At 44.0% G+C, this 20,450-nt stretch overlaps 1 protein-coding gene across 3 annotated transcripts in view; it reads right to left on the bottom strand.

The window, feature by feature from the left end:
* lipea (lipase, hormone-sensitive a) overlaps positions 1 to 9,124 on the bottom strand; it is a 37,116-nt gene extending 27,992 nt beyond the window's left edge. The window contains exons 1-7 of one of the 3 annotated variants that reach the window (XM_084313446.1): positions 8,804 to 9,124; positions 8,382 to 8,465; positions 7,420 to 7,666; positions 6,619 to 6,903; positions 5,806 to 5,896; positions 5,152 to 5,297; positions 33 to 218 (exon numbers count right to left, since the gene is read on the bottom strand). In XM_084313446.1, the coding sequence (XP_084169572.1) occupies positions 33 to 218; positions 5,152 to 5,297; positions 5,806 to 5,896; positions 6,619 to 6,903; positions 7,420 to 7,656 (945 nt within the window). In that variant the 5' untranslated portion in view covers positions 7,657 to 7,666; positions 8,382 to 8,465; positions 8,804 to 9,124. Of the gene's footprint in view, positions 1 to 32; positions 219 to 5,151; positions 5,298 to 5,805; positions 5,897 to 6,618; positions 6,904 to 7,419; positions 7,667 to 8,206; positions 8,324 to 8,381; positions 8,466 to 8,803 lie in introns of those variants that run through there. The other 2 variants (XM_084313447.1, XM_084313448.1) reach the window with 2 other exon arrangements.
* Positions 9,125 to 20,450: the final 11,326 nt, after the last annotated feature.

Here is a 20,450-nt window from a genome sequence, read left to right as displayed (position 1 = left end):
AAATTGCTACACAATCAGCAATGGAGGCTCACCTGTCCTTCTCTCAGCTCATAAGAGATTAGACGCAGGTGGACCGGCCCGGGGCCCCAGTGGGCTAGTGGTGGGGACACTGTGGCGGAGAAACTGGGGTCTGTGGCCAGGGGGAGGTGCAGGGGTACAGGAGGAAGAGACAGGGTGAGGTTGATCTGCACTGGGATAGAGGCTATTCTGCTGAAGCCCTGTGAGAGGAGGTGGACCATGGAACCAATAAGGAGAGAGAGATAGAGAGAACAGAAAGAGGACATGCAGTGAACCATGAATACAGATCCATATCAAAAGGAACATCACAACAGGTAATTTGGTGTAATAATTGACAAGGCAATCCACCACAAATGTTTTTTCCCAAGCCCTTTTGAGAAGCTTGAAAAACAAGTAGTTTCAGACTTATTTAGACAGCCACCAATTTGCCTGAATGTCACCTTTCACACACAAAACCACACCAGACGTTTGTTGCTAAACAGCACATGAAAAAGCACAGCTCAGCTGTTACAGATGGTGCAGAAGCTGACTGGTCCTTTTTTTTCTTTTTCTTTTTTACTTCTAGGGATTCAGGCAAGTCTCCTAGCTAACTTGACCATGACCAGGAAAAAAGGAAGCTTTGGCAGTAGTGGAAGCCTATACTTATATACTCCTCATAATAGAAATACATAAAGAGGGCGGCTTTCTCCCTGCACATTTCACACAGCACAAACAGGTGGCTCCAAGCCAGCTTTGTGACTAGGTTGGAAGGAGGCTTATTAGTAATCTGGAAAATATTGTTGTGACCCTTTCCCCTAGAACACAAAGCCAGCAATAAGCCAGCTTCAACACATAGTTGTCTTCCAGTGTGAAAGGGATTATTAGGCTCTACTTCCTCAGTTATTAGTGCTCTGACACCACAGTCATCAATTTGACAAGTTTGTCTAAGCAACAGTAACTAAGGAAGGCATGACTTGCAGAGATTTTGCAAACGATTAATTGTCACATTATCAAGTTATTATCAAGCAGTGTGCTGGATATAGTATGGGGGGGATTAAGCTAAAAAAGAAAATGCCCAAATTGTTATGTGACGGATAAAAGCACCAAATTTGGTTAGGTACACACCTTCTTTAGGATGTATCTCACCATCTCAGAAGTGATACCCAAAGATTTGGACCCATTAAAGGCTTTTTAACTCATTCACGGCCAGACCCGAGATTTCTCGGATTAACTCGCCAGCGGTTGAGCGCCAGACCCGAGATTTTGCGGGTTTTGATCCTTTGACCTTTTTCCTCTTATCCCCGGTCTAAATCATCATCCGGATCATTCGAGTCGTCCCTGAGTCGTTTGTATATGTTTGAATTGCAATGCCGATCGACTATCACCAGGTGGCAGTATTGTCTGTGTCTGAACTGGAAAGGCTTGGTGTTGATACACGTCTCACTTTTTTTTTTTTTTTTTTTTTTTTTAGGGGCTCCGCCTCCTGCTTGAACAGAGATTCACACGGATCGCCTCGAAATTCCGTTGCCTAAGCCTATTTTACCATCTAAATGTGTATAGACATACACTGGTAATCGCGATGGCGATGCGATCACTTGGAATTATTCTTTTTGGAATACCTTCTGGCTAAGGTAAGGTATATTCTATATCTATTTTACCAAATCTGAAACGTGTTTTTCTAACAAGTTACGATCACAGTTCTGTGTTTGTTATATACCTTTGATTTGGGGATTCAGGGAATCCAACCAGAATGATTCGGGCTTATTGCACATAACACGTTTTATCTCGCAATCTATGAAAAAAGACTGGATTATCTTGGAAATGCACGATGTTTAGCGTGTAATAAACTACAAACTACAGTGTGTAGAAACAAACTTTTTTCCATGTTGCACTACAAGTAATGTCTGTCAAATGAGCCACACCATTGTCTCCACATCTATAATACAGAACACACACACAGCTTTGCAAATATAGTGAAACACCGCGGAAACGACTATCAAGCTGGCCATAGATAGTGGTAGAGATAACCGATAAGTGTGGCGCTCAAAGTGTTAAAAGGGAAAATCCAAAATAGCCACCAGAAAAGACTCAAAATTCCTAAAAGGTGATACAATTCTGACATTTTGGCTGATTGTGATAATTAAAGCTTTTACATGTATAGTAAATTGACTAATGATATAGTATTTGCCCAAAATAACCCACGGAAATGTACAAAATGTTAACACCAAATATAGGCTGGAAAAAACACTTGTAATGAGTTGACCTTCCAAATTAATAATTTTCTGAATGATAATTGTTTTTTAAAAACAACCCATTGAACAAGGAAAAGCTCTTTGAAATGCTAGCCTGAGAAGGTAAAGTCAGGAAAGCAAGTGTATGTGCCTAGAGAGGCATGTGCTTTCAGCAGGTCCTCTAGCCCCAATGCCAGAGTGTGACCATGAGTGGGCAGACACTAGACTATGCATCAATCTAAAAGATGCTATAGAAAAGGGTGCCCAGACAGTCGTAATTCAAAGAGTGGATACAGGTATCATAGTGATCCTCGTCGGTCTGTATGGACAGCCTGCCAAAGACTACCCAAATCTAGGCCTCTGGGTTGCTTTTGGTATGGGGCAAAACTTCCAGGAAATATGAATCAATACAATTTTCTAAATTCCACTAATTCACAGGCTGTGATTCAACTTCACAGTTCTAGGGCAAAGGCAAAAAGACAGCCTGGGCTGCATGGAAATCATTTCCAGAAGTGACACATGTCTTCATTGCTATGATGACTAATCCTTTTCAACTGCTTAGGCAGGAAGCAAACAGTTTTGCGTTGCTGGAAAGATACACCCGTGTTCTGACAAGACAATTGACATTGAAAAAGTCAAATGATTTAAGGAAGGATCTGTTTGCTAAAAAATTTCTTTCAATGCAAAACATTCCTCCCACACAGGCTGCACTGCTACAACATTCAAATCGAGCACTATACCGAGCTAGCATTTGGTCCGGAAGTCTGAAGGCTATCCAGTCTGTACTTTCTCCTGAAAAATATGGATGGACCAATGTTGTGAAGGGCCAGATTAAACCGAATATATATATTTATTTATATATATGTATTTAATTGTATTTGTATATTCTCTAATATTCCCTGATATCCCTTGTATATTCCTTGTACAATATGCATTGAATATCCATTCTAGCCTACTGAACATCCCATAATAGTCTCCATTCTACTATTGGTCGAGACCTTGGTGCCAGGCTGCCATACCCCTCAGACCCAGTTCAAACGTACCGCTCGACATGTACGAACAAGTCCTAGTTCCGCGTAGGAATCTGGCTACCGCACCACTAATGGGACTATTTGTTCATAGTGCGTATATATACTGCGCTACTAAAGTAGGACTTTCTTTTCAGTCCAGTTTCTTACCCTCCAATAGAGTCACAGACGTAAAGCCTCCCCGCGATGCCACGTGTGGGAGTAAGGCCAAGTTCGGCCTACCATCGGTATTGAGACATCGTGTATATTAATATTTGAATAGTCATATTTGGCACTATATCGTCGAGTTGGACGTAGTCTATTAAGCTAATAATAGTCTGTTAATATATAGTGCTTCGTGCGGTGAGAATACTACCGTAGTCAGTACCCCATCGTTTCGGGCAGAGAACTGGCTGCTTACCCAGGGTGGTTGACCCTATGTGAAGCTGCACCCGAGGAGCCCCAGAGCCGACGAGCGAGTGGACCTGTATACCGGATTATTCTACCGACGACAGCCCGCCTTCCCAGGCACGGATTATGCTTTGGATACTTTGATTATTCTATGGATAAAGACCCCCGACACTACCGTGTGTTGGAACCCCCCCCCCTGGAGAGGACGCAAGGTGAGGAGACGCTCTGCAAGACGAGGTCTCTCCACATCTCTCCCCCGTGGACCGGAGAGAGCCGGCCCACAAAGAGTCCACCTGCTTTCATCTGTGGTCCAAGGATCGCCGGCGCATTGAACGGCACTACAGTGGGTTCACCTGGGATACCCTTGGCCGGACGAGGCAGCTGGATTCTACCCCCCCCCCCCTCCTACTCCTGTCGGCTTACAAGCGACCGGATTAACCCCCTCTAGTGTATCCAGCCTATAATCATTAAAGTATCATTGCTGTTATTCCTTAACTATTCCAGGTCGTATATTTACCACCTGCGCCTTCAGAGATTGGACATTATCTATCGATATACCGACGAATACTCCTTGCCATAAAAGTGCATACTATTTCAATTCATAAATGTAATTAAGTGATTAAGTGCTTATTCTACACACCATCGCTGTGTAGGAAATAAAGACCTGTTTCTAATTCGTACATTTGTGTTGGATCCGTTTCATCTACGTGAGAGTGTTCATGATAATATATTTATGCCGTGTACTGGGTGGCCGAATATTAAGTACAAAGGTAGTGGTAGTAAGTATCATATCTAGTAATACAGTCAGGGAATTGTACCCCTCAGTTACAACCAACATACTGACACCTTTATGGACATTCTTGCCAGAGGCTGCCAAAGTTTGTAGAGAACCCCTAAAGTGTTGCTGCAAAGCTGAGCCCCTCTGTTCTTGAAGGTGTCGATGCCAAGATGCTGGGTTACCTTGCACAGCATTATGCCAATGTGCTGGAACATGTGAATTGACGCACAAGTCAATACTAGACAGTAATAACCAACAAGAAGATGTAGGGTGCAAATGTAAACAAGATGCAATGTGCAAATGTAAACAAGATGCAGAGTGCAAATGTAAATAAGATGCAGAATGCTAAATAAACAAGAAGATAAAGTCAGATAAAGTAAAGTAAAAAAGCCATTTGGAATTTCTTCAACAGCTCACTTCCTATTTAATCGTTTTTGAGGGCACCCCTTCTAGGATATATAAGGATCACTTAATGTACATACCAAATACTATGCTTTTATGCAAGGCTTTTTGTGATTTATTTTAATTTCACAGTTTAGATGGCCATTTGGAATTTCGTCAATAACTCACTTCCTGTTTATGAATTTTTTTTGGGCACCCGTTGTAGGATGTCTTAGGATCACCCAAGTGACATGTGTATCAAATGTCATGCTTCTATCCGCTGCATAATGATTTTTCACATAATCCCCACCATACTAATAACAAATTAATATTCGCCCTTGCCTACCGATAAAACCTCAGATTCTGTGAGGTTCCAGAAGGACTTCCAGAATTGCATGTCGAGGTTCTGGGTGATGCGCTCAAACTCCAACCCCCTCAGCTCCGGATCGATGACATACTTCCCTGACGTGAGGAGGGAGAGGGCTGCCATACCTAAAAAAAAAAAAAAAAAACAAAAAAAAAATGCAACACTGTAGTATTTACCTAGAGATTCTCGTTGGGAAGATTTGATTAATATAAAGGTCCCATACTGTTCTTTTTTTTTATTATAAAGCAGGTCTAGGTGCTATATGAATACTGTGCAAGTATCAAAATGCTCAGTCCAGAGAGAGATGCACACAGCCTGTATTCATAAACTGTGCCTTTAAACAAGACAAAACACTGCAAAAGTGTAAAATATGGGACCGTCAAGATCATTCCTTAGCGTAATTTGTTCTAGTATCACAATGACTTAATTTACAAATGAGGATCACACAAAACACTAGAGGACAGTGGGTTAATAGCACACAGTGATTTTAAGCAGGGGATCTTCCATTTGAATGCATCATCATCGTTATCATCATCATCATCATCATCATCAAGAAGACATCTACAAGGCCAAACAAGACCTGAAAGTTCAAAGCCATCAACACAAAGACTATGTGGAATAAAAAAGACTGACCTATTCCAGACTGCTGTTTCCCGAAGGTCTCTCCATATGAGACCATGCTTATGACCACAGTCTGGAGAAACGGTCGCAGGGAGGGAGAATACTATTGAGAGAAAAATTAAAAGAACGTCAATATCAGCCATCACAACGGACCAAGGTAGTGTGCTGGGCTGATTTAAAGCCACAATCCAAAATCTATATGACCATCATTTTTCTTTAACCTATCATAATAACATACAAGGCGGTATTTCACAAAGCAGGATTAGCAAGTTAGCCAGATCACGTTCTAATAATGACCTGCCGCTTGCCAACAGTCCCGTTAGAAATATCCACAGAACGAGAGAGTAAAGTCAATGATCTAGCAACAGAGCGAGATCGGGATGGTTGGTCCTGAGAGGTCCTGTGGTGGGGGGTGGGTTTGGGGGAAGAAATGTCTTTTAGCATTATAATTTTATTATAATAATTTTATTTTATTTCTATATATACTTATATATTTATTAATATATATATATCAATTATTTATTTTTCCTATTATCCTTGTCTTGTGACCCCAATGCTATTGTTATGTCTGTTGATATGTTGTTAATATATTTTAAGATAGTTTATTATAATTTATTTGATTTAATTTGTCATGTCTTATTTCATTTATTTATTCCTTCAATTATTATTAAAATTATTATTATTGTATTATGGTATATCTTGTTATATGTGAAAAAAAAAAAAAAATATGATCACAAAAAAAAGGATATAGGCCTATATATATATATATATATCCACAGAACAAGTGCAGAACTCCTCACCACCGGCGTCGGCAGAGCGACTCACCTGGAAGCCGAGGCAGCGTCCGTAGAAACAGGCCTTGTGCATGGTGGTGTACTCTCGCACAAACTTCTGACTGAGCTCCCCGTCCTGCAGTGAATACAGCTGCCCGTGGGGGTTGTCGTGGAGCAGCCGCTGGCCGAGGTAGAGAAGGGCACGCAGTTGGCACAGGGCATCGCAATAAGACTCGATCTCGGAGGCGTTGTGCTCCGCCCTGAAGAAGGCACCTTGGCAGCTGGAGGCAATGTAGCGGCCCTTCTGAATGATGTGCAAAAGGCAGGACTGCACAACCTAAGAGATGATGGCAGAGATCGAGAATCTGTTTAGTCCAGAGATTGGGCAGTTCCTATCTACACAGTACAATTGCCGATACTAGATATAAAATAATAAATATAAAAAATTATAATCTAACCCTAACTAACCATATTGTCATGCACTTGTCCTAATAAACTAACCTACACTGTAGCACTCAACACTTTGATGAACATTGTTGCTCAGCTGATAGAGTTGTGCCCTTCCTGATGGCTTGTCGTACAGAACATGTAAGTCGCTTTGGATAAAAGCGTCAGCTAAATGACTAAATGTAAATGTAAATGTAGAGCCCAACCAATATTGGATGTTTAGGGCCAATGCCGATATTAGAGAGTAAAAAATTCAAATATTGATATATCAGCCAATATTCTTTATATATTATACCCCTGATACACACTACGCATCTCTATGGTTTAGTTTGACAAGAACAAACGTTATTGTGGTGAATAACTCCGCTAGAAAATAATCCACAAACTCTGCATTCAGTGTATTCACCTTGACGAGCGTGCGGTAGCCATTCCCGGGGGTTTCTTCATCCAAGTCATAATGGTGGTAGACAGCGGTGAAGCCGGTGACCACAGGTTCCAGGGCTCGCCCGTGGTCCCGGATCTGTCCCATAGAAGTCACCAAGCGCCTGGCACCATCACCGTACCAGTCAGGAATTCCACGCAGAGCGGTGATGCTCTCGTAGCACACCACTTCCAAGGCTGTGAACACAGCCTCAACTTCCATGGCAGAGGGACTGGAAAAGGAAGAAAGGGAAGGTGACAAATTATGCCAGAGCTCTATATATGATATCCCAACTCTATTTGTCAGCCAGACATGGCAACCATGCTTTTCTATGTGGAGGAAGTCTGGAGATCCCCATGACTCATCTAGGCTGCAAACAAACAGATTTGTATGTGATATAAGCGTGTTATTTATTGACTCAGGGGTTAAAGGTCCATTACTCACGCAACACGTTGACAGTGACACTATAGCCTAGGTTGGGCCTTATATTACGTTCCACACCGAAAAACCCCACAAAGGCTGACTCTATAACGTCACATATTGGTTCATTGTGTTGCTATTTCTTTCATTTTATGACTGATATTTGACTAAGCTCCTCCTGCAAGCACACTTTTTGATAATGGAGAGAGATGAGAAAGTCGTCGTTTTCTATGGCTACAACAATGTATAACAAAAGGTAATTGTCTTACAATAACATCTAAAACAACATTATATGCAGAGCAGACACATTGAACTAACAAGTTTAAATGTGTGTATTCATAAAAAGGCCTACCTTATTTCTAGAAGAATTTCTGGTATTCACACAACTGTTTTAGGTGTCAAGTCTTGTTTTATCTGTAGGCTGAATCTGGGGCAGCTCTAAAATTGCACAACAACCCTCTCATCTCCCCATCTATGAAACAGCTCTTCGAAGTTCTACCCCAAACAGCTGATATGTGATGACGTACTGTAGTAGCAGGACGGAGTGGGCTCAACAGCGATAGGCTCGCCACTGTCAACAGCGGCAGTAGTCGCAATATCGGCTTTCCAAACTGTAACACACATAGATCATATAATAACAGCGACTCCTTGACATTCTATGACAGCAGTATTTTGATCGGGTGTCTTTAGCCTCCACGCTGAACTAAACGAATTCCGATGTATTTGGCCCAATGACAACAGTAGGCAGGCTACAACTTCATACCGCAAGATACAAGTTGGAACACTGTCGGTCGTTTTGTGACAGCCTGACAGGAACAGTTTTCGGGGACAATCCTGCCTCGACATTTCGTTTCAGCTGTGGCAGCGCCTGCATAGCAAAATACGACATAAACTAGTGTGTGTGTGTGTGTGTGTGTAAATAAGCTAACTTCACCATTAGCCTACTTACCACTTCGCATCCTCTCTCACCGGCTGACGGTTTGGTTGTTTCGGCGAGGTTTCGGTGTCTTACTCTTCGCCCACAGAATCCTGGGTAGTTTACGCAACATAACCATGTGAGCAAATGAGCATAGATATCTATGCAAATGAGAGCTGAGCTGCGCTGGAGGGCTGGGCTGAGCATTCCCCCGACATTTCCAAAAGCGCAGTCCTAAATCAACAAGTAGCAGCTAACAGTTACGTAAAATAGTTTTTTTTAAGTGTCAAATTTGCTCGCAATTTCCTCATTCTAAAGGTGCCCGATACCGATATATGACTATGACTGTGAGTCTGTGACAAAATGGCATACAATGTAATAAAAAAAAGTCAACCAACGAACTCGATTCTTGTACCGGATCTCCTCTCTGGTGAATGAATGAATGAATGAAAACTTTATTTAACAGATTGCAGAATGGGTACAATACAGTACGGCTCAATACATACAATTGTTAAGGGGATGCAGACCTGAGAAAGACGTTTGTCTTGTTTCCATCAGGGTCCCCCATTTTCAATTCATATAGACATTTATGACATACACAACATACATGACATTTATGGCATAGGGACATATAGGTATTTAGTACTGATACATTTGTGACATAGGCGGTATTCAAATATACAGTACTGTTACCCCTAGATCCTGACAGAGTATATACATATGATGGGGAGGGGACTGTACATTAGGAGGGGGTGGGTGGGTGGGAGGGAAATATACATACGGCGGGGAGGGAATATATACATGCGGTGGGGAGGAGACTGTCTATTAGGAGGTGGTGGGGGTTTTGGGCATTTACGGTGGCCAGTTTCGAATTGCAGCCTCCCGTAGGTGCTCTTTAAGGGCAATTTTGAATGTGGGCAGGGATTCACATTCCTTTACAGCTTTGGGTAGGGCGTTCCACATTGTTGTGGCATAATTGCGAAACGTGTTTAGTCCCTTGTTTGAGCCGAATCTGGGTTTAACATGATTTGTTGAGCTTCCTCTGGTGTAGTGGTTGTGGTATTCACTGACCTTTGGGAAGTATTTTGACATGTACATGGGCACCCCGGTCGTATAGTGTATCTTGTAGACCAGGCCCATTGCAAGTTGCTGTACTCTGTCGTCTACTCTAAGCCATCCTAGGTTGGCAAAGTGGGCAGGGGTGAGGTGGGTTCTGGGGTTCAGGTCAAGTAGTAGTCTGACCAGTTTGTTTTGTGATGTTTGTAATTTTGTTTTAAGCGCCTTTGAGGTGCTTTGGTACCATGAGGTGCACGCATAGTCATAGTACCCTTGAATGAGTGCTCCTGCCAGAGTCTTCAGGGTATTCTTGTTTACCAGAGAGGAGATCCGGTACAAGAATCTAGTTCGTTGGTTGACTTTTTTTATTACATTGGATGCCATTTTGTCACAGGAAAGATTTGCCTCTAGGATGGAACCCAGGTAGGTAATTTCGTCTTTCCTTGTGACAATATTGTCACCCACTGTAACTGAGAAGCCGTCGGTCTTGCTGAGTTTGTTATTTGAACCGAAGAGAATGGACTCTGTTTTGCCCATGTGTAATGATAGTTTGTTATCAGCGAGCCATATGCAGATTTTGCCTAGTTCCGTGCTGAGGGTTTTTTCAACCTGCAATTTGTTCTTGTCAGAGACCAGCAGGGCTGAGTCGTCCGCAAACAGGAACAAGTTGCAGTCACAGGCTGACGACATGTCATTTGCATAAATTAGGAAGAGTAGCGGTCCTAGTATGCTTCCTTGTGGAACACCACAGCTCACTGTGAGGGGGGGGGATAGAGTACCGTTTACCTCTACCATCTGTTCTCTCCCCTCCAGGTAGGATTGCATCCAGCTCACTGATAGGCTATCAAAACCAATTGCTTTTAGCTTGTCCATTAGAATGGAGTGATTGACAGTGTCGAAGGCCTTTTGTAGGTCCAGCATGACCATGCCGCAGTATTTGCCAGCGTCCACCTCTTGTTTGATGTGGTCGTTCAAATAGAGGAGGCATGTGTCAGTGGAGTGGGACGTTCTGAAGCCAGATTGGAATTCGTAGATTAGGTTTTTTTCCGCCAGGTACTTTTCGACCTGTTCGTAGACTATTTTCTCCATGACTTTCGAGATGGAGGTAAGAATAGAAACAGGGCGGTAGTTGCCTGGGTCTAATTTGCTGCCCTTTTTGTGTAGAGGGGTCACTCTCGCAATTTTGAAGTCCTTGGGGACGTGCCCCTGTCTTATAGAGAGGTTTATTATGTGTGTGATGACTGGGGTGATGGCGGCTGCTGCGTCTCTGAGGAATTTGGAGGGGATGTTGTCATGGCCAGTGGCCTTGTTAGGTTGGAGGGCGCTCAATTTTTTGAGTACCTCATCGGTTGTTACCATTTCAAGTTTGAAGTCGTCTTTGTGGACCCCTAGGTTTTTGTAGTATGCTACTATGTGTTCTACCCCATAATGCCCTGAGTGGGAGGGTAGTTTGTTTACCAGTGTTGTGGCTATGTTTGTGAAGAAGATGTTTAAGTAATTGGCTACATCCAGCTTGTCTGTGATGAGCGTGTTGTCCGTCTTTATGTTTATGTTTGAGAATCTGGTTTTAAGTTTTTTACTGCAGCCTAGTTGATTATTGAGTAATTTCCAAAGTTCGCAGGGTTTGTTTTTGTTTTCCTCAGTTTTGTCGTTGATGAAATTTCTTTTTGCGGTTCTGATCATGGTGTTTACGTCATTTCTTAGTCTGTTTCTTTGGATTTTTAGTTCAACCACGTGGGCTTGGAGTTCACTGTTTGAGCTTTTGGAAAGCTTTGTCTGACTTTTATGAAGTTCAGAGCATTTTTTGTCTCTGGTTTTCATAGCGGCCAGTATTTCAGTGTGCATCCATGCCTCAGCGCGATTTTTAACCCTGGTGGTTCTTATCGGTGCCATGTTGTTGAGTATTGCTGTGAATTTGGTTTTGAATCCAAGCCATGTTTCTTCAACCTGTGTACCACTGAGCTCATCTGACCAGTCCAAGCTCCCCAGTTCTAGGTTAAAGGCCTCTCTAGAGTAAGTTTTGAGGTCTCTAGATGTGACTGTTTTGTGACAGCCGGCCTTCTGTTTTAGCTTTTTGCGGGTACAGAAAATCATATAATGATCACTTAACCCGCATGCTATCACCCCTTTACTGGAGATCATGGACTTGTCAGAGGTCAAAATGAGGTCAATGGTGGTTTGTGTCGAATCGCATACCCTTGTGGGTTGTGTGATTAGCTGGCTGAAACCGTGCAGGTCAGAAAATCTACTGAAGGCCTTGAAGACGGGTGCTGATTTACGCAGCATATCCGTGTTCCAGTCCCCAATAAGAATTTTTTCTACCCCCTCCACCCCAGCTAAACACCCATCAAGTGTGTCATAAAAGCCACTCTGTTCTGGTGGTCTATAGATTGTGCCTACTAGTACTGGTTTCGCCCTGTCTAATAAGATTTCAATCCAAACAGTTTCAATTTCATCATGGTTAAGGTCAGTACGGTTGATGTATTTGGTATCCTTGTGTATATACACACAGACGCCACCTCCATACTGGTTCCTATCCCTCCTGACTATTGAGTAGTTTTCAATTTCAATCTCTGGATCCTGTACAGATGAGTCTAATTTTGTTTCTGTGAAACACAATATGTTAGCCTTACCGTTTAAAAACAACTGTTTGATTTCAGCCAGTTTCGGTCTCAGGCTATTTGTATTTAGATGAAATATGTGAAGTCCATTTTTGCTTGTAATAAGATTGACGTCGTCACAGTTGAGGTAACTCTGTTCAATTGTGTCCTGTCCTGTGGTGGGGGGAGGGGGGGCGTTGTTGCTGTTTGTGCCGTGGGTGGGGAGGGGGGGAGGGGGTGATGCTTTGTCCTTTGCTGGTGTCTGTATTCCTTTGTGTGAAAGCCCGCGATGTGGGGGGGGGGGCTGGTTGATTACAGATATGTCTGATTGTACTCCATTGTGGGGGAGGGGGGGTGCCTTTTGTCCTGGCCTCGGCCCGGGTAGACTAGCTGGCATGGCGGCCTTGGCGGGGCCAGCCAAGCTAACCGCCGGGTCCTATGTGGTCTCGATGTCCCGCGCCGCTCTCCCTTTAGCCACTCGCCGAGTCCGCTGGGGCTTCTGTGAGGGTATGTCGCCGCTTGCTGGTCGGCTGGTGCAACTGTTGGCTGAAGCGTCAATTGCGTGGATGCTGTTGATCTCCGGCGCCGGTGTGAGGAGCGATGCCTCGCTGTTTTGTCCCCGCGACGTGCTGGGCGCCTCGGTTGTGAACCCCGGTTCCTTCCCTCTCGCTGTGGCCTCTCGTGGGTTCTTTTGCAGAGGTGGCAGAGGAGGAATGTTGCCGTTGATCATGTCGTTAGCCGCAGTATGTGTGGGTAGCCGTTGATCTGTTGTGCTGGCTGCTGCTTCTTGGGTCAGCAGATTTGACTGTATTGATTGATTGATTGATTGAAAAGTTTATTAACAGATTGCAGAATGGGTACAGTACAGTACATCTCAATACAATTGTTAAGGGGATGCAGACCAGAGAAAGACTTTCGTCTTGTTTACATCAGGGTCCCCCATTTTCAATTCATCATAACATATATGACATACATGACATACAGATAGACAGTACTGCTACATCTATACATTTATGACATATCAGATTTGCAAATACAGTACTGTTTGTGATACAAAAGTGTCCAGAAAAGGAGTGTATATACATTTGGCGTAGAAACTGTACATTGGAGGAGGTTGGTGGGGTGGGGTTGGGTGGGTTGGGTGAGGGCTGTACATTGGAGGTGGGGAGGGGGGGGGGGTTGGGTATGGGACACACACACATTTTACACTGTACATTGGAATATTGACAAAGCCTTACTTGGTCATTTACTGTACAACTAGGTTAGGACATTTGTAGGGGCCAGTTTCGAATTGCAGTCTCACGTAGGTGTTTTTTGAGAGTGTTTTTGAAGGTGGGTAGTGATTCACATTCCTTTACAGCTTTAGGCAGGGCGTTCCACATTGATGTGGCATAATTGCGAAACGTGTTTAGTCCCTTGTTTGAGCCGAATCTGGGTTTTACATGATTTGTGGAGCTCCCTCTGGTGTTGTGATCGTGGTATTCACTGACCTTTGGGAAGTATTTTGACATGTACATGGGTACCTTGGTCGCGTAGTGTATCTTGTAGACCAGGCCCATTGCAAGTTGCTGTACTCTGTCGTCTACTCTAAGCCATCCTAGGTTGTCAAAGTGGGCAGGGGTGAGGTGGGTTCTAGGAGTCAGGTCAAGTAGTAGTCTGACTAGCTTGTTTTGAGATGTTTGTAATTTGTTTTTTAGTGCCTTTGAGGTGCTTTGGTACCATGAGGTGCAAGCATAGTCGTAGTACCCTTGAATGAGTGCTCCTGCTAGAGTCTTCAGGGTATTCTTGTTTACCAGAGAGGAGATCCGGTACAAGAATCGCGTTCGTTGGTTGACTTTTTTTATTACATTGGATGCCATTTTGTCACAGGAAAGATTAGCCTCTAGGATGGAACCCAGGTAGGTAATTTCATCTTTCCTTGTGATAATATTGTCACCCACTGTAACCGAGAAGCCGTCGGTCTTGCTGAGTTTGTTATTTGAACCGAAGAGAATGGACTCTGTTTTGCCCATGTGTAATGATAGTTTGTTGTCGGCGAGCCATATGCAGATTTTGCCTAGTTCCGAGCTGAGGGCTTTTTCAACCTGTAACTTGTTCTTGTCAGAGACCAGCAGGGCTGAGTCGTCCGCAAACAGGAACAAGTTGCAGTCACAAGCTGACGACATGTCATTTGCATAAATTAGGAATAGTAGCGGTCCTAGTATGCTTCCTTGTGGAACACCACAGCTCACTGTGAGGGGGGGGGGATAGGGTACCGTTTACTTCCACCATCTGTTCCCTCCCCTCCAGGTAGGATTGTATCCAGCTCACTGATAAACTATCAAAACCAATTGCTTTTAGCTTGTCAATCAGAATGGTGTGATTGACAGTGTCGAAGGCCTTTTGTAGGTCCAGCATGACCATGCCGCAGTATTTGCCGGCGTCCACCTCTTGTTTGATGTGGTCGTTCAAGTAGAGAAGGCATGTGTCAGTGGAGTGGGATGTTCTGAAGCCAGATTGGAATTCGTAGATTAGATTTTTTTCCGCGAGGTACTTTTCGATCTGTTCGTATACTATTTTTTCCATGACTTTCGAGATGGATGTAAGGATAGAAACAGGGCGGTAGTTACCCGGGTCTAATTTGCTGCCCTTTTTGTGCAGGGGTGTTACTCTCGCAATTTTGAAGTCCTTGGGGACGTGTCCCTGTTTTATGGAGAGGTTTATTATGTGTGTGATGACTGGGGTGATGGCTGCTGCTGAGTCTCTGAGGAATTTGGAGGGGATGTTGTCATGGCCAGTGGCCTTGTTTGGTTGGAGGGCGCTCAGTTTTTTGAGTACCTCATCTGTAGTTACTATTTCCAGTTTGAAGTCGTCTTTGTGGACGCCTAGGTTCATGTAGTATGCTACTATGTGTTCTACCCCATACTGCCCTGAGTGGGAGGGTAGTTTGTTTACCAGTGTTGTGGCTATGTTTGTGAAGAAAGTGTTTAAGTAATTGGCTACATCCAGCTTGTCTGTGATGAGCGTGTTGTCCGTCTTTATGTTTATGTTTGAGAACCTGGTTTTGAGTTTTTTACTGCAGCCTAGTTGATTGTTGAGTAATTTCCAAAGTTCACGTGGTTTATTTTTGTTTTCCTCGGTTTTGTCATTGATGAAATTTTTTTTAGCAGTTTTGATCATGGAGTTTACGTCATTTCTTAGTCTGTTTCTTTCTAGTTTGAGTTCAGTCACGTGGTCTTGGAGTTCACTGCTCGTGCTTTTGGTAAGCTTTGACTGACTTTTACGAAACTCAGAGCATTTTTTGTCTCTGGCTTTCATAGCGGTCAGTATTTCAGTGTGCATCCATGGCTCAGCGCGATTTTTTACCCTGGTGGTTCTTAGGGGGGCCATTTTGTTTAGTATTGATGAAAATTTGGTTTTGAAGCCAAGCCAAGTTTCTTCAACCAGTGTACCATTGAGTTCATCTGACCAGTCCAGACTCTCCAGTTCAAGGTTAAAGGCCTCGCTAGAGTAGGTTTTGAGGTCTCTAGATGTGACTGTTTTGTGACAGCCAGCCTTTAGTTTTAGCTTTTTGCGGGTACAGAATATCATGTAATGATCACTTAACCCGCATGCTATAACCCCTTTACTGGAGATCTTGGACTTGTCAGAGGTCAGTATGAGGTCAATGGTAGTCTGAGTTGATTCACATATCCTTGTGGGTTGGGTGATTAGTTGGCTGAGGCCGTGCAGATCACAAAACCTATTGAAGGATTTGAAGACGGGTGCATTTTTTTGTTGCATATCCGTGTTCCAATCCCCAATAAGAATTTTTTCCGCATCCTCAGCTCCAGCTAAGCACACATCCAGAGTATCATAAAAGCCAGTTTGATCTGGCGGTCTGTATATTGTGCCGACTAGAACAGATTTTGCCCTTTCAAATAAAATTTCCACCCATACGGTTTCAATTGTCTCATGATGAAGGTCAGTACGGGTAATGAATTTGGTGTCCTTATGTATGTACATACAAACACCACCTCCATACTGGTTTCTGTCATTACGGACTATAGTATAGTTCTCTATTTCTATTTCAGGGTCTGTTACAGATGGATCAAGTTTAGTTTCAGTAAAGCATATTATGTCTACCTTACCGCTCATAAACAGGTTTCTTAATTCGTCCAGCTTATGCTTAATGCTGTTTACATTAAGGTGAAAGATGTGTAGTCCGTTTTTATTAGCTGTGTTATTGATGTCTTCGAGTTCCAGGTAATGGTCTTCTGGTGCTGCTGTGGGGGAGGGAGGGGGGGGGCTTTGTTGTTGTCTCCGTGAGGTCTGTGTGTTGGTGTGTGGGGAGGGGGAGTCCTTTGTCCTGTCTTTTCTGGCGGCAACCTTTTGTTCTCCTGGGCTGGTAAACATAGCCAGCCTGGCTAGGTTGGCTAGTTTATCAGGCGATTTGTCCGTGGGGTTGCCGGTTGGGGGGGCTTTGTTGACGTGGGTGGGAAGGGGGGAGGGGGGGGTCGGGACCCGCGCCGTGCTGGTACAACAAAGGACTCGGTCCAGAGTCCTTTGTTCCTGGATGTTTTCGCCGTTAGCTCCGCTGGCTAGCCGGCTATCGGGCGTCGAGATGTTTAAATCCCGCGTCGGGATGGTCGTCATGGTTTCGACCCTCGGTTCACCTCCTCTCGTCTCTGCCTCACGTGTGCTCGTCTGCTGCGGCGTCATTTGGGAAGAGTTGCCGTCCGCGCAGTGGATGTAGCCACAGGTTGAGTTGTTGATATTGGTCGCGATGGTAACCTCCCTCGCTTCTTGCGCTGCCAGACCAAGTCTTCTCGCCTGAGTTCTGGTCAAGACCGGGCCTGGGTTTAGATGAATGTCTCCCGAGAGTAGCAGGATAAGGGACAAAAAGGTCTTTCGGCCCATTCTGCCATTCGGGGGTCTGTTCTTTCTTTCAGGATTGGCCGTTAATGTTGCGTGAACGGTCGCTGTCCCCACGGCCAGGTGCTTGTGCTCCGTGCCGTTTTGGAAATAAAAGTCGCTGTGAACCTCCTTTTCTATTTTTGCTCTTCTCTCCTCTTCTGTCTGGTTATGCTTCATCGTTGAGTAGAGGTACGAATCCGTTATCCAAAACATAACGAGGAGAAAATGTGCGCAAAATCTCTTTTGTTTGCTGTATTGACGAGGGCTCCGGGAGCTCAGGAATTTGCGACCGCTCATGGCTGTGTCCTGTCCTATATGTAGTCTCTGGTTCCGTGTCATTACGGGACCAGGGTTCTGATGAATGTCACCCGACATGAGCAGGTATAATAAAAACATTGATCTCTTATTACACTTGCCTGCCGGGGGTAATTTCTTTCGTTCCGGATTTGCAGTAAGATTTGCAGTAAGATAAGACAAGAATACCCTGAAGACTCTGGTAGGAGCACTCATTCAAGGGTACTACGACTATGCTTGCACCTCATGGTACCAAAACACCTCAAAGGCACTAAAAACAAAATTACAAACATCTCAAAACAAACTGGTCAGACTACTGCTTGACCTGACTCCTAGAACCCACCTCACCCCTGCCCACTTTGACAACCTAGGATGGCTTAGAGTAGACGACAGAGTACAGCAACTTGCAATGGGCCTGGTCTACAATATACACTACACGACCAATACTTCCCAAAGGTCAGTGAATACCACGATCACAACACCAGAGGGAGCTCCACAAATCATGTTAAACCCAGATTCGGCTCAAACAAGGGACTAAACACGTTTCGCAATCAATGTGAAACGCCCTACCCAAAGCTGTAAAGGAATGTGAATCACTACTTTCAAAAACACTCAAAGAACACCTACGGGAGACTGCAATTCGAAACTGGCCCCTGCAAATGACTCCTAACCCAACCCCCTCCAATGTACAGTAAATTACCAAGTATGGCGTTGTCAATATTCCAGTGTACAGTGTCCCCCACCCACCCCCTACCCAACCCCCACCCTACCCACTCAACCACCTCCAATGTACAGTTCCCCCCCCCCCACACACCCAACCCCACCCCACCTACCCAACCTCCTCCAATGTACAGTTTCTACGTCAAAATGTATATACTCTCTTTTCTGGACTCTTTGTATCACAAACAGTACTGTATGTGCAAATCTGGTATGTCATAAATGTATAGATGTAGCAGTAGGTACTGTCTATCTGTATGTCGTGTGTGTCATATATGTTATGATGAATTGAAAATGGGGGACCCTGATGTAAACAAGACGAAAGTCTTTCTCTGGTCTGCATCCCCATAACAATTGTATGTATTGAGCTGTACTGTACTGTACCCATTCTGCAATCTGTTAATAAAGTTTTCCATCAATTCAATCAATCAATCAATCAATCAATATTAGTGTCCAACATTGATTTATGACGTGAGAGAACCATTGAGGTATTATATTATTGAAGTTTGTATAAGAACATGAAGGACCCGTGTAGTTTTTTTGTTTTACATGTCGGTTGGATTTCAGTGGATATAAGGGAGGGGTTGCTACTTGCTACAGAGTTTCACAGTTTGACAACACAACACATTCTACATTTAATGATGAGTTGCTACTGTACTGTGATGCTGCGAATATGTTATCTCCATCAGGCGTGAGTCTGTCTGTCTTTCTTTATACTCGATTGGTCTAATATTTGTTGTGCACATACATTCATGACCGCTGTAGTTGGGTGCCCTGGCCCCACAGCCTTCTAGCACCACCAATCAATCAATCAATCAATCAATCAATCAATCAATCAATCAATCAATCAATCAATCAATCAATCAATCAATCAATCAAACCAGGAGGCCAAACCTTCAATTTTAGAATTATAATCTTTAAAAATCTGCGGTGCACATTCTTGACCCATCGAGGGAGAAGCCTATTGATTTAGTTAGTGACCCCATCACCTTTCCTCTAGTGCCACCATCAGGCCAAAGATTAAATTTTCAGTTCAAATAAGTGCATCTCTAACAGCTTTCATCTGAATCTTTTAAATTTGCCAAATTTTACATTTGCCTTACTATGTAATAGTGTGACAGTGTGTAATAGTGTAATACCGTAAAACTTAAAATAAGTCAAATAAAAAAATACCTTGACCAAGGTACTGGCATCACAACTGGAGTTGGTCCCCGGGGTGCTGCGTTCTCTCGTTTGCCTATATGGACATTTTGTCCTACGCACCTGTCAACAAGAAACTGAAGGTATGCATGTCAAGATTTTAGCCCCACCACCAATTTTCCCCTCCCAAATAAATTATATATTGTGGTGACCTATATTAAGAGACATTCACCAAGGTGGGCTTGTGCCTTTAAGCGTGTGGGTTGTACTGTTTAGGGGACAGGTTAAATACCACTTCCGGTTCCGGGTTAGGTTTGTTGTTATTTGTAAATGCTATGTGAGTGAGAAGTAAAGTACCTCAACTCGAACCACGTCTCTGGCTCGCTACTTTCTTATCGCCACATTGGTGACCCTGTGAAGAACATTTGTAACGTTAACAGCATTTAGCGTTATGGAAGACAACGGCGTCGCGCAACCGCAAGCACCCGCACCGAATGCTAACGACGCTAACATGCTACAAGCGAACATTTACGCTGCGACCGTCAAGTTGCCCGACTTTTGGCAGCATAATCCCCGGCCGTGGTTTCAACACGTCGAAGCCCAATTCCAGCTGAGAGGAATAACACAGGATCTAACTAAGTACTTCCATGTTGTGGCGGCGTTGGATGCTTCAACGACGGCACGGGCGATGATGCTGTTGGAGGATCCGCCGGCAGCTGACAAGTACAATGCGCTAAAGACATTCCTTCTGAAGCTATATGAACTGTCAGAACTGGAGAAAGCGGACCGCCTGCTGTCCCTCAACGGCCTCGGCGATGGCAAACCGTCGGAGTTGATGGAAAAAATGCTGGCTGTACTGGGATCAGCTGATCCCTCTTTTCTATTTACACACATTTTCTTGCGACAGCTTCCAGTGCCTGTGCGCACAGCACTGGCGAGTTCCCTCCTCTCCTCCACCAAGGACTATCGCGGCCTGGCTGCAGAAGCGGACAGGGTTT

This window comes from Notolepis coatsorum (assembly GCF_963971535.1).
Source record: "Notolepis coatsorum genome assembly, chromosome: 4".
Lineage (NCBI taxonomy): Eukaryota > Metazoa > Chordata > Actinopteri > Aulopiformes > Paralepididae > Notolepis > Notolepis coatsorum.
Note: the sequence above shows the minus strand (reverse complement) of the source record. Positions and strands in the feature narration are given on the sequence as shown.